The sequence below is a fragment of the Panulirus ornatus genome, chromosome 10 (genome assembly GCF_036320965.1).
Source record: "Panulirus ornatus isolate Po-2019 chromosome 10, ASM3632096v1, whole genome shotgun sequence".
Lineage (NCBI taxonomy): Eukaryota > Metazoa > Arthropoda > Malacostraca > Decapoda > Palinuridae > Panulirus > Panulirus ornatus.
The window spans coordinates 53,292,602-53,308,177 of NC_092233.1; the positions used below are offsets into that span (position 1 = coordinate 53,292,602).

General features: G+C 44.5%; 1 protein-coding gene across 1 annotated transcript in view; it reads left to right on the top strand.

The window, feature by feature from the left end:
• LOC139750950 (metalloreductase STEAP4-like) overlaps positions 1-15,576 on the top strand; it is a 51,434-nt gene that overhangs the window by 1,487 nt on the left and 34,371 nt on the right. Inside the window, exon 2 of the mRNA XM_071665876.1 lies at positions 1,093-1,594. Coding sequence (XP_071521977.1) covers positions 1,191-1,594 — 404 coding nt within the window. The 5' untranslated portion in view covers positions 1,093-1,190. The remainder of the gene's footprint in view (positions 1-1,092; positions 1,595-15,576) is intronic.

Consider the following 15,576-nt stretch of genomic DNA (forward strand, 5'->3'; position numbering starts at 1 on the left):
ATATATATATATATATATATATATATATTCCTGTGAGTCCACGGGGAAAATGAAACGAAAAGTTCCCAAGTGCGCTTTCGTGTAATAAACATCATCGGGGGAGACACAAGAGAGAAATGAGTCGGTTGATGTACAACGAAAAGACGTAGCTTGGACTCACAGGAATATACTTGATCACGCGCAAAATTGTGATCCTTTCCAATATATATATATATATATATATATATATATATATATCATATATACAAAGCCCCATCAGCCATGATCGAACCTGGGACCCCTTGTGCAAGAGGCAGACATGCTAACCGCTAGGCTAAGGGACTGTATAGTAGGAAACAACTATTCGAAATACTAAGTACTCGAATACCCTTCGTCTCACTATGGTGAGCAACGGGGTCTATCGGTTGTTTCCGAACAGAACACATAGCCAGCTGATAGTGAGACGAAGGGTATTCGAGTGCTTAATATTTCGAATAGTTGTTTCCTATTATACAGTCCCTTAGACTAGCGGTTAGCATGCCTGCCTCTTGCACAAGGGGTCCCAGGTTCGAACCTGGCTGATGGAGCTTTGTATGTTCTATGAAGGTGCGCGTTCATATACACTTTATTCGTATATATATATATATATATATTTTTTAACTATTCGCCATTTCCCGCGTTAGCGAGGTAGCGTTAAGAACAGAGGACTGGGCCTTTGTGGAATATCCTCACCTGGCCCCTCTCTGTTCCTTCTTTTGGAAAATTAAAAAAAAAAAAAAAAAAGAGGGGAGGATTTCCAGCCTCCCGCTCCCTCCCCTTTTAGTCGCCTTCTACGACACGCAGGGAATACGTGTGATGTATTCTTAATCCCCTATCCCCAGGGATAGGGGATTATATATGTATATGTATATATATATATATATATATATATATATATATATATATATATATATATATATATATATAAAGTTAATGATGGCCTATAATTAAGTATACTAGTCAGCGATCAACGATTGGTGCACTAGATACAGATCTGTACTCGGTTAACACCACCAAATGCTCACAGTTACGAGATAATCAAATCAAATAATCCTTATCTCTCTCCATCTACAGGAAAGGACCCATATTCAAATCAAGTTAGGTCGATTCTCGCTGGGCATCAACTCAAGGGAAAATCACAATAAGCCTATCATCTGCCACATATTCTCAGAATGTTCAGAGACTATGGAACAAATAGGAAAGAGTATGGTTCAGAAGGACAAAATCAAGGAATTATGAGAAACTCAGGATCCAGCCTGGACCTGGAGGAAATCACTCTGCCCGGCAGAGCGACCTACACGCCTTGGCGGGATTCTCCAGCAGACGTCACCATTAGCACACAGGACTTAATCCAGCTCGTGTCAGTTCATCCGCCGTCGAAAGAAATTTCCAGTCATGGTACATCATCAGTGAAGCATTACGACGAGGCCCTGAAGAACAAGCTGGATAAGCCAAGCGAGGAAGTGATCGGAGTGCTGGGCAGCGGTGACTACGGCCGCGCCATTGCAGGCAAGATCGCCCAGGCGGGCTACACTGTGCTGATCGGCTCTCGTGATCCCACCAACCCCCAGATACTGTGAGTACGCACAAAACCTCAGTAAATCCTTTTGTTTCATTATCATTTCATGGGGGACTGCTAGATAAGCGTTACTGTCAGACTTTGAAGAAATTCTCTACATTTCTGTAACAATGTCAACATCTTGTTGTTTAATGAACCTCACGTTGCTAACTTCGAAATGGCCACCTGCGTCGGCTGGGGCACTCTGAACTGCCCGATGTTTTTAGATTTTACGAACTCAAACACGGCCAAAGCCAACATGGGAGTAACGTTAACCTCCCAGATTTTTACAATATTTATGATTACCTATTTGTACAATACACTCGTGGCGTCCCATCCCTTGAACGCTCTTCATACTAAACTTGTGTGTGTTCTCTGCATTCACTTTCTCCTCATTCATTTACTCCGTTCATTCACAGCTCTATGCTTCACAGGTTCTTAACATCTATTCTAATATAATTCTTACTTTTCTTAATGTTATGTTCATTTGGCTGTTTTAAAAACTTGAAAGTTGTGGTCGTCACCTCTTACTCTTCTCTCTCTCATAATGAGCAAACCTAAGATCCTGCAATATATCCTCATTGTTCAGCTCTCCTAATTCTGTCATTTCTCTTAGCTCTTTGTGCCTCTTTAAGTACGGTGATCAGACATAAGAAGGATATTCTAGTTCTGGCCTAATGTATACGCCAGCCCCTTACTATTTCCTGATCCTAATACTTGTATGGCGTTGTAATATCTGCTAACAGACGTCCTCCGATATTTTCCTAAAACGAAGACTCTGGCGACAGGCTGGGGATGATGTCTGTTCCTAGATCTCTCATAAACAGATTCCTGCCGGATCCTATTCATATTGAAGCGTTCTTTCGCTGCCCATTAATAATAATAATAATAATAATAATAATAATAATAATAATAATAATAATAATAATATGATAATGCTAGCGTGAGTAGGTCTGGTGCAAGCCTAACGCCCACAACAATCGGCGTGAGCGGGTGCGCGTGGCTGGCCTAAACTGACCAACCCCGCATATTGTAAACAGCTGGAGGGACGCCCGTCTGCTGCTATGCAACCCTACGTTGCATTTCCCGTTCTCTTCATTAATCTAGATATTACGTTTCTCTCATCTACTAAGAATCTATAAGGTGAGAGTAACAAATCACTACACCCTTGAATTGTCAAAACGCACTTGAAAATGGTCATTTATCCAACCCAAAACTTGGTCTATGAGATATGAGGTAGTGTGGCCGTAATGGATGTCATACCACAGGAGGACCAATAAGCCTTGAAAAGTTTAATTTAACACGAGTCCCATGATGAGTATATCTTATGATCGAAATATTTCAGCAGGAGGGTTATGTTGGCAATATATAAATGAGGGGCGAATGGTTACATCAATGAACAATGTCATTCCGTCGTTCTCTCAGCCCTGCGCAGGGCCGAGCACACCGCAAGGGCAAGAATAACGGGCACCTGTAAGGGCCTGAACCTGCTATGAAGTCGAGAATATCATGTTCATGGATAAGATTACTAATTATGCAGCACTGAACATTCACCCTAGGAAGAGTAAGAAATCGTCACAATGAGGATATCAAGTAAAACAAAGTTTGGACTCCATAAACAACTTGAAGAACACACCCTTGATGGAAATAACAAACAAAAAAGATAGTTTTTCCAAGACGTTGATATCCTTCTGTGTATTAACTGTGAAAAGGAGCGTCCAATAATATTAAAACACGCTGGATGGACACATGATTCTACAAGCTTTTCAGGAGTACAAGTGGGGAAGACTTGTCGGGTTTTCAGCTACCGATCTCCATCCACACTGTGAGAACGCTGAGGCTAACTTTTCTTTAAAATGTTTTCTGGTGACGTAAATCGGAGCCTAATCCATGCCGAGAAACTTGTATACGATCATATCTGTTCGATGTCATCACCAGAAATATTGTGGCTTAATACGAAACACGTACGCTTAGATATTCTGTCCCTAAGACGCCAATACTTACTACCGTGAGGCTGGATCGCTGTGAACTCCGAGGAGAAGTAATATCGGGGCAAAGTTAGAATGAAAAACGCACCACACGTCCCTTGCCTATTGTTGGTGTTGTGTATCCCAGGCCGGACAATGACCTGTCCCTAACTCGTGTTGCCAGAAAATCCAAACACTACCAGGGATACAGCCATGCTGCCACACATAACGATTGGCCGAAGCTTATACGAGTTCAAGGTCGTAATGAATATGAAATTCACCTCCATTACGCGAGCAACAATAGACATCTACTTACAACAGCCAAACGCTTGCGTAAAGCTTTTATTTTCTATACATAAAGAGGTGAACGGTAGAATTAGTCCAGGTAGCTTTGGTGTGCAGTAAGAGTTATATACCACATGTTGGTTGACACACACACACACACACACACAAAGGTTGGCGAGTCGGCGCCATTCATGACCGCTGGAATCCGGCTGGAATAATGGAGGAGCCACACCAGCTCACCCACACCTGGATCCATTGTCATTAATTGGCCTTATGGTGAATATTTTTATTTTTCGCTTTTAAGAGACAAATTTTATATTCAATAAGGATTCTCGAGAACAATATTCTAATTAAAGGAAAGAAATATCAAAAGATTACTTGTGTGCCATCAAGATTCCTCAAGGAAACCTGTTGCGTTGCAGATGATATTAAAGATAATAAGAACCTGGGCTGTGTAATAGCTACCAACTACGTTTAACATTTTGGAACTATTGATAACAGTTTCTCAGACATTTATATCAGGTCAAAGACTAAGCCATGATAAGCAAGGAGTCCTATTTTTTTCTTTTTCTTTTTCCTCATGCGTTTGGTCAGCGATTTTCATCGATATGTTTAGTTGCCTGTCCTATTCTGAGTAGGGTCTACACCTCCATCCGCGGATCAATAAACCATCCCAAGAAAGACACCATCCCTGCCTGGCTGCTTTCTGTACCCAAACACTGACCTGCGCACCGAGTCAACGCTACTCAATTCATGGAAGTCCGGTAGCGTTTATTTGCTATGCAGCAGCTGATCCATCAGCCACGTCTGGCCAAGTGACTATGGCATGACCGCAGAGTTGCCAACTTGGCGGTTTAGGCGCTTGATCTAATGCCTAAATTTCGTACTTAGCGCGTTTTTCGGCTTTTCTTTTTCAGCGCCAAACTTGGTGCTATTTCAGCATTTAAGGAAATTCAGTCATTAATTGAAATGTGTCAATGTGATTTAGGAAGTTTAATCGAAACCTATGGAATTAACAAGGGAATCTATACAAATATTGCTCGTAATTCATTTTCATCGATATGATGAACATGTACGAAAATTTTTTGAACAGGTACAGTTCGGGTGTATTCGTGGGCTCCCCCTCTTCAAGCTCCTTGTCCGGTTAAGGTTCGGTCGGACTCGCGGTGGTGACAGAACTATCCATGGGCCATGAAGGACAGTAACGTTGTGTGTGTGTGTAAGCCACTACATTTAACGAACACAACAATGAATAAAAGATATACTCAACATTTTAAAGCAGAGTGGTTGAAAGACCCCAAATATGAAAAGTGGTTAAGAAGAGTAGAAGGGGATGACACAAAATGTTTTTGCAAATACTGCCATTTCTCCATTGTCTGCCAAACTTAATGATACTGAAAGACACAGCAAAGCAGCTAAACACAGGAAAGCTGAGGAGCCATTCGGTACTCAAAGACAAACCACAATTCCATATGAAAAAAGTGAGTGATGACGCCCGGGAGACTGAAGGAAATGTACCACTATTCATTGCAAAACATAGTTCATTACGTTTTTTTGATCATCTCAGTGAGCTGTGCAGAGCACGATTTGCAGACAGTAAAGGATGCAAGAATTTCAAATTAAAAAAAAAGATCGAAGCGTAGTGCAGTTGTGTGCAATGTGATGATTGCCTCACATTATAACAAGTGACTTAAAAAGTAATATAGACAATCAGGAGTTTAGCTTCTTAACTGATGTGAATAACGACATTACGGTAACGAAATTATTGGGTATCGCAATCTGATTCTATTCTGAAAGTAAGAAGATCGTAGTGACTTTCTTAGACCTTGTTGAGTTGACTGATTGTAATGTTAATGGGATGTGTCGTGCCATCAAGAAGTCCTTGAAAACTAATGGGTTGGAATTACAATACCTTGTTGTAACTGGCACCGACAATGCCTCCATGATGACAGATGTTAACGGTGGAGTGTATGCTAAACTCAAGTTAGAGGTTCCTCATCTGATTATATGATCAATGATGGTCGAGCTCCATTGAAATCAATATAGCTAAGTCAGACTCGATGGCTGTCAATTAAATCAGCCGTTGTTAGAATACTGCAGCAATGGGTTGAACTTAAGACTCACTTTGAAATGGCAAGAAATGGTGAACGGTGTTACGCAGCTCAGGTCCTCTATGACACGTTTTGTGACTATGCCTTACTGATATTCCTGAAGTATATTCTTGGAGAAGTTCAGCGTGTAAATGGGAAATTTGAAGCGGAGGTACAGGATCCAATCAATTTACTAAGTGACCTTATTCACCTTATTGATTCCATAAGTACTAAGGGCCCAGGCAGAAAATTAAAGGAAGGAGATTCAGTAGAGAACTACTTAGACCCACATCCGTACTTGGGGAACAAGTTTGAAAAGATGATAGCACAATGTATGTTTCCTGATGAAAGGATATTCGACGATGTATACATTTTGTGGTGGAGTTGGCGAAATAGCTTCGTCAACGTTTACCAGATAATGTTCAAGTGTTACATACAGTCAACGTCATCGCTGAGTGCAAGTGAATGCCTGCAGCCCATAAAGCCTGGAATACTGGAGTCAGCAAAGATGTTTATTGATAACGAAGATATTCTCAAACGCATCGAGTTCCAGCGGACGAGGATTCATCATGTATTGTGGAAAAGGGACACTGGCACTTTAGCACTCTGGGCTGAAATAGCCTCGTACAGGGATGCAACAGGAGAAAATCCTTTCAGTGACCTGTCTAAGTTGGCTTTGCCTTTGCTGACATTGCCTCACTCCAACGCTGAGGTAAAGCGTATCTTTAGTCATACGAACATCATGAAGTCAAAGCTTCGAAATAGACTGAGCATCAAAAGCTTAAATGCAATACTATAACCATCAAGTATGGACGAAGAAGAAATGGAAACTGTTGTTATGATTATAAACTGCCAAAGGAGGTATTGAAAATCACTGGGTCAATGAAACCATACAAGTCATCACAAAAGCAGCTAGGATCCTCATATAGACCACTTCCCAGGACACCGAAGACGAAGAGATTGCGAATTGGGAATTAGCAGATCTGGAATATTGATGAGTGTTTTAGTGTTAAAGCTGTCAGTCGTACCTATTATCAATAATCTAGCACGTCAAAGAACAGAAATGATTCGAAGAGCATTGTTTTCGCTGTCATTTTAGTAAGTTTAGCGCTTTTCGGGAGTGAATCTAGCGCCGTGTTTTCAGTTGGCAACTCTGGACATGAGGTATTTCATCCTAGGATACAAAGGGGCTGGACATCCACCGTTAACTGGGTGTGCACATTTGATAATGATGACAGTCAGTGGTGGATTTGTCCACCCCAAATAAAATGGACATATTTTCGGCTACGGTGACTGGTCTGAAAATGTCAATTTCATGACTGGTGTGTTAGTGTCTGACATGCATCGTCCATAAGGAGTATCGCCATTCTCATCTCTTTCGCTGTTTTCCTACAGGACGAAACGATTTTTTTTTTTTTTTGGGGGGGGGGGATGTACCAGAAGCGACAAATATGGCGTGGTCTTGTCACCTTATTAGACACTAACAACGATAATTATTAGACATTATTATTAGAATGCAATACTCAGAAAAAAATGACCCATTCTCGTACGAAATTGCCCGTTAACGTATATACCAACAGCTCGAAGAAAAAAACAAATGCCTAACGTGCCCTATTTTTGACAATAAAGTGGTGCATCATCACCCCCACAATCTCAGTGTTTTCGTCCCTGACTTATTTTGCTGGACACAGAACGCGTATGGCGAAAGGAAGGCTTTTAACGTTTGAAGGTACGAGATAAAGACACCAGCTGATATCACCAGATGAAGACCCGAGCCAGAGACTGAAGTCCTGATCGAAGTCTGGCCTTACAAGGCATAAACCACATGCACCGTCAGAGTGCTTTACGGCCTTAGTATTATCCTTTATCCCCCGATGGTGTAGGATGGTTCCGGGCACCAGTTCAGCACGCCAAGGCCAAGTAAGGATAGTATCTTGGGCAACTTCTGTCTACAACCGACTGGGCTCCTCCTCTATACAGGACGACATACCATCCTCTCCACACGACTTAGTTCTTGCCTCCACTTTCATTCTCACTGTCGTCACAAACAAATTGTGCGTTATGATCCTTCCGCTCTGTCTCTTAAATTAACCCGTTTTCTATGCGTACAAACATTTCTGCGAACATGAACACCGCAAGCATCCATTGAGGACCACTGGGTCACATATAACCTGAGTATAGCGTGAAGCCGTCATTCTCAAAGCTTGTACCAATCTACTCGTAAGGCTAAATGTTGTGGTTACTGCTATGGTGACGGTGGCAACAAGACTCAAGGTTATTAACCTGGCCAGTAGTAGTAGTCGATCAATGAGCGGCATCACCTGTGTTTACATCGATCGTTTAACGCGTCCCACTGGCCTCCTGTCACCCACGCCTCCTCCTGCCGCTGGCCTTCTGTCACCCACGCCTCCTCCCGCCGCTGGCTTCCAGACACCCACGCCTCCTCCTGCCGCTGGCTTCCAGACACCCACGCCTCCTCCTGCCGCTGGCTTCCAGACACCCACGCCTCCTCCTGGCACCCACGTCTCCTGCTATTGGCCTCCGGACACTCACGCTTCGTGCCACCGGCCTCCAGACGCCCACGCTTCGTGCCACTGGCCCTCCAGACGCCCACGCTTCGTGCCACTGGCCTCCAGACACCCATGACATCTACCCTTACCATTGAGCTCCAGCCACCTCTTGCCACTGGCCTCCAGGCATCCAAAACTCCTCTTACCACTGCCCTCTCGCCACCCTTCCACCTCCCATGCCACACTATCCACAGCTTACTACTGATCTACCCTACGCTCTACGACCCCTGCAGTAACCTCCCGGCTATCACGCTGAACTCGTACAGATGCTATGTGCCCCATACATTCATGGCACCTTCCACAAAGGCATCTCTGTTTGCCCTATCATACGCTTTCCCCAGATCCATAGATACCACATATATAAACACTCGAGGGTAGAGCTACTGCTCTCGTATTTGGGTTGGTTCTAGCTCTGCATCCTTCCTGGACGGAGTTGAGTCGAAAGCGATCCGACTTATAAACTGTCCCAGGCTAACTTCCAAACTCGACCCCCTTGCCGTACGCCACAGTGTTGGTTCACCTAACCTCTTCTATAGGTATTACTTTGGTTTTTGCTCTCGAGAGATGGGTGCTTGCGTGCCCCTACCACTAGCTAGACCACGCAATACTCGGCAAGCTGCTGTGTCATGATTATTGTGTGGCCATCTGCAACTCAAGGGGGGGACGTTTTGATACCTACTTCTTTCCCTACGCGTCGAAGCTTTAGAACTCTCTATCTTCTCATGTCTTTGCCAATAGTTATAACCTGAAACATTTCAAAGACGGGCCTTTCACTTTCTCTAAAACTTCGTAAATACTTTCCTGTCTTTCCTTTTTCGTCTCCATAATTCTCTCTATGTTTCATTTAAGATCCGGCCTTGATGTGGTCCTTGGTCCGTGACTGGAGCCTTGGACACACACACACACACACACACACACACACACACACACACACACACACAATACAATACAACTGTTCTAGTACGGAGTGTAGGCTGTAATTTCTCTAATACCTTCCACTCACACACACACACACACACACACACACACACACAAACACCTGAACAATTTAACCGTAAGCCACAGAACCGTCCCACTAAGGGACATATACACTCATAACAACCTTACCCTAACCCCCTGCACCTTCCCCACAAAGGTTTACACTCTTAACAACCCTACCCTTGTCCCACAGCTATGGAGGAAGGGAAGGGCGGTGTTTGACGTCAATTGAGCTTAGCGTTGAGTGGGTCTTCCGTCGTGTCGATACATCATATTTACTTATTAATCGTTATTGCCTCGCGAGAGGTAAACACAATAGGAAGAATGTCAAGTGGCCAGTTACATTATTTTTTTTTTCTTTCTGAAAGATGAAGGTTAAGTTTGGCATTCAGGGAATACAGGAGAGGAAGTTTTACCCTCGTCCCCACGGTTCATATTTTTCTTTTATCTTTTTGGTGATGATGGGAAGGTTGTGTAGGTGTGTACCATCAGCTGCAGTGGACAATGATGGTCCATTTAACTCCAGTCGCAAGACCAGTAGCCATTACGATCTTCCATGAAGACTCTTCAAATCTATGAACCACACACACTTTTCGCCAGGTGCCCCTTCAGTAATACTCGCCAGGTGGGGGTACTGGTGAACAGCTGGATTAGCTTTGAAACAGAATGCCCGGATGACGATCACTGGAACCCATTTGGTTCACTGATTCCTCACCAGTCATGCCGACCACCACACACACACCATGGAGAAGGGGACAAAATACGAATTGAAGAGAATCTGAATCCACTGTCAACAGAGATAGAGGGGGTTTCTTATCATTGGAAAAGTGACCAGAAACGCTTCTGCAAGTCCCTCCCTCCCTATCTGCCCTATTCTCTCACAGGAACTGTAAATACACCAACGAGGAGGTCATTCCACAATCCCTTCTCATAACCTCATGTATGAGAGAATCTCATTAAATGGAACCTGGAGGTCAAAATCATTAATGCCCCGTACTCTCAACTTTGTATGTCATTTACCACATCCTCACTCCTAGAAACCACACACTTACATACGCACACTCCACCACTTTAAGCGAGGGACCCGTTGATCGACGACTCCCTAGTTAGAGGATGAACACCCGGGAGAAGTGTGGACCAACTGCCACTCTTTGATACGAACCCATGCGGGCCCGGCCTCTCTCATGCATAATGACGCTAACCACTACAGCACGAATCTTCGTATACACCTAGTGTATCTACACTCGTGTGGGCCCTGTGAGTGTGTGTGTGTGTGTGTGTGTGTGTGTGTGTGTGTGTGTGTGTGTGTGTGTGTGTGATGGGTAGCACCTGCTAAAGTCTTTTGTTTGTTGTCTTCCACGTCGTCGTGAAAATATTCCCCCTGGAAAGGCATCAGAGACATCGATCGAGAAGAACTCTAACTTCTCCGTAAGTTTCATGATTATTTGATGGCACTCTGTTGACGTGGATGCAATAACTGACGTTTTATGAGCGTGTCGTTGAGTGCACGAAGGAACTGAGGAATGCCTTCTAGTTCCAAGCACGTGAGAGTATTGGACAAACTCAGCTGAGACGCGGGAACGTATCCATCCCATACATAAAGTGTGGCACGAAATACAGATGAACGTGAATGCAGTGAGAATGACACCTTAAGAAGACACAGTATGGGGGAGGAAATCACTCAGTCTACTGCTATTGCACTACAACGCTCAGTTTCAAACTGAATTCCTCAAAACTCGAAATCAGAAGAATATGGTCGAGTTATGACCCATTTCATGTGGGCACGAAAACACACCGCGAGTAGTCTGTGAGGACTGAAAGCATTCCCCGCCTATGACGAGGTAGAATCAAAAGATATTTGGGCTGTGTTCAAGTCTTTATAATGTCGTGAAGCTGAACTTTTCGACAAGCGAAGGGTGTAGAACTTGAATTATATATTTTAATCCAGGTTGGCTGTGGAGGAGTTATAGAAGTTTGCGAGCAAGACGGGAATCTTTGTGAACCACTGACATCACACACTGGTGTACACAGGTATCAATAACGACTGTAATGTGTACCCCATGTTCATCCTGTGGGCGGTGCCGCTATCAGAACCAAGTGAGCAGATTTTGATATACAAAAATTGTTACAAGAAAGGATCGAAGTAACACTTTCCCCCCGCGCCGTGTGGACACTTATTAACACTTCCCACGTGGTGTGAACACTTACTGACTCTTCCCACGTGGTGTGAACACTTTCTAATTCTTCCCAGTCCTCAGGCACTTCACCATGATCCATCCATACATTGAATACCCTCATCAACAGTACAGTCACCCTTTTTCATAATAAATTCAACTGCAATACTGTCCCAACCCGCCGCCTTGCCGGATTTCATCTCCCGCAAGGCTTTCACCACCTTTCCTCTCTTAACCAAATCATTCTCCCTGACCCTCTCACTTCGCACTCCACCCCGACCAAAACACCCTACATCTGCCACTCTATCATCTAACACATTCAACAAACTTCAAAATATTCCTCCATCTCCTTCTCACTTCATCACTTCCTGATATCACTTCCCCCTTGCCCCCTTCACAGATATTCCCATTTGTTCTCATGTCTTACGAGCGTTCTTTACCTCCTTCCAAAACATCTTTTTATTCTCCCTAAACTTAATGTTACTCTCACACCCCAACTCTTATTTGCCTTTCTTTTCAACCCTTGCACCTTCCTCCTGACCTCCTGCCGCTTTCTTTTATACATATCCCTTTCATTTGCACTCCTTCCTTGGAAGTATCGTCCAGACGCCTCTCTTTTCTCTTTCACTAACAACTTTACCTCACATCACATGAGTTCTCCACCCCATACTCCTCCTCCTCCTCTTCAGACATTATACGTTAGGTGCGGCTCTGTCATGACACTTGATCACCATCACCCTGAGGGTGTAGGCTTGAAGTGTAAATGCTTCTTCGCTATCACCAGAGCTTCCTGAAGTGGACGACCGTGGGGTACGAAGCAAATAAATTCAAAGGAAATCGAGTCAGTTCTGGCAAGTAGCACGCTCACAAGCACCTCAGTTGTTCTTTAATGATATTCTTCCTGCCCAAGACTGGCAGTTCACAGCTCACTGTTTATGCTTCGCGTTCATGAATACCAGTGTGAGGTCTATGTCGATTTATTGAAAACTTTCACGTTTGATATCATTCGCTTGCCTTTCGTTTGACGAAGAAACCATTAGATTATTTGAACTATGTAAACATCATTATTTAAGTTTTTTAATATATACATATATATATATATATATATATATATATATATATATATATATATATATATATATATATATATATATATATATATATATATATATACATATTTATATTATTTATATTATACTTTGTCGCTGTCTCCCGCGTTTGCGAGGTAGCGCAAGGAAACAGACGAAAGAAATGGCCCAACCCCCCCCCCCCCCATACACATGTATATACATACGTCCACACACGCAAATATACATACCTACACAGCTTTCCATGGTTTACCCCAGACGCTTCACATGCCTTGATTCAATCCACTGACAGCACGTCAACCCCGGTATACCACATCGCTCCAATTCACTCTATTCCTTGCCCTCCTTTCACCCTCCTGCATGTTCAGGCCCCGATCACACAAAATCTTTTTCACTCCATCTTTCCACCTCCAATTTGGTCTCCCTCTTCTCCTCGTTCCCTCCACCTCCGACACATATATCCTCTTGGTCAATCTTTCCTCACTCATTCTCTCCATGTGCCCAAACCACTTCAAAACACCCTCTTCTGCTCTCTCAACCACGCTCTTTTTATTTCCACACATCTCTCTTACCCTTACGTTACTCACTCGATCAAACCACCTCACACCACACATTGTCCTCAAACATCTCATTTCCAGCACATCCATCCTCCTGCGCACAACTCTATCCATAGCCCATGCCTCGCAACCATACAACATTGTTGGAACCACTATTCCTTCAAACATACCCATTTTTGCTTTCCGAGATAATGTTCTCGACTTCCACACATTCTTCAAGGCCCCCAGAATTTTCGCCCCCTCCCCCACCCTATGATCCACTTCCGCTTCCATGGTTCCATCCGCTGCCAGATCCACTCCCAGATATCTAAAACACTTCACTTCCTCCAGTTTTTCTCCATTCAAACTCACCTCCCAATTGACTTGACCCTCAACCCTACTGTACCTAATAACCTTGCTCCTAGTTCACATTTACTCTTAACTTTCTTCTTCCACACACTTTACCAAACTCAGTCACCAGCTTCTGCAGTTTCTCACATGAATCAGCCACCAGCGCTGTATCATCAGCGAACAACAACTGACTCACTTCCCAAGCTCTCTCATCCCCAACAGACTTCATACTTGCCCCTCTTTCCAAAACTCTTGCATTTACCTCCCTAACAACCCCATCCATAAACAAATTAAACAACCATGGAGACATCACACACCCCTGCCGCAAACCTACATATATATATATATATATATATATATATATATATATATATATATATATATATATATATATATATATATATATATATCCCTGGGGATAGGGGATAGAGAATACTTCCCACATATTCCCCGCGTGTCATAGGTGACTAAAGGGAGCTAGAGCGTGGGGCTGGAGCAGGGGGGCTGGAAACCTTCCCCTCCTTGTATTTCACTTTTTAAAAGAGGAAACGTGAGTCATACGGGGAGTGCTCATCCTCCTCGAAGGCTCAGAGTGGGGAGTATGAATGTATGTGGATGTAACCAAGATGAGAAAGGAGAGAAAGGTAGTGTGTTTGAAGAAAGAACCCTGGATGTTCTGGCTCTGAGTGAAACGAAGTTCAAGGGTAAAGAGAAAGAGTGATTTGGGAAAGTCTTAGGAGGACAAGAGCTAAGGAAGGAGTAGCACTGCTCTTGAAGCAGGAGTTTGGGTCTGTTTGATAGAGTGCAAGAAAGTATATTCTAGATTGATGTAGGCAAAATTGAAAGTGGATGGAGAGAGATGGGTGATTATTGGTGCTTGTGCACCTGGTCGTGAGAAGAAGGTGACAGCAAATGACGTGAGGGGAGTGGGTGAGGAATGGGATGTATTTAGGGAAGCAGTGATGGCTTGCGCAAAAGATGCTTGTGGTACGAGAACGGTGGGAGGTGGGCAGATTAGAAAGGATAGCGGGTGGTGTATGGTCATAGGCGTCCTTTCTGCTACATTAAGTACGTGCAGTTGAAGTAGAATATTTCCTTCATACAGTCTTCCATATCCTTGGAAACTTATTGTCCAGAGCTCGTGAGTCCGCCACCTGTTGTCCTCAGTGCTGGGACCTGCCACCATGCTGTCCTCAGTGCTGGGACCTGCCAACATGCTGTCATTCAGTGCTGGGACCTGCCTCCATGCTGTCCTCAGTGCTGGGTCCTGCCACCATGCTGTCCTCAGTGCTGGGACCTGCCAACATGCTGTCATTCAGTGCTGGGACCTGCCACCATGCTGTCCTCAGTGCTGGGGCCTGCCACCATGCTGTCCTCCGTGCTGGGACCTGCCACCATGCTGTCCTCAGTGATGGGACCTGCCACCATGCTGTCCTCAGTGCTGGGACCTGCCACCATGCTGTCCTCAGTGCTGGGACCCGCCACCATGCTGTCATTCAGTGCTGGGACCTGCCACCATGCTGTCCTCAGTGCTGGGACCTGCCACCATGCTGTCCTCAGTGCTGGGGCCTGCCACCATGCTGTCCTCAGTGCTGGGACCTGCCACCACGCTGTCCTCAGTGCTGGGAACTGCCACCATGCTGTCCTCAGTGCTGGGGCCTGCCACCATGCTGTCCTCAGTGCTGGGACCTGCCACCATGCTGTCCTCAGTGCTGGGACCTGCCACCACGCTGTCCTCAGTGCTGGGACCTGCCACCATGCTGTCCTCAGTGCTGGGACCTGCCACCATCTGTCCTCAGTGATGGGACCTGCCACCATGCTGTCCTCAGTGCTGGGACCTGCCACCATGCTGTCCTCAGTGATGGGACCTGCCACCATGTTGTCCTCAGTGATGGGACCTGCCACCATGTTGTCCTCAGTGATGGGACCTGCCACCAAGCAAGCAGGGATCGCGTGAACAG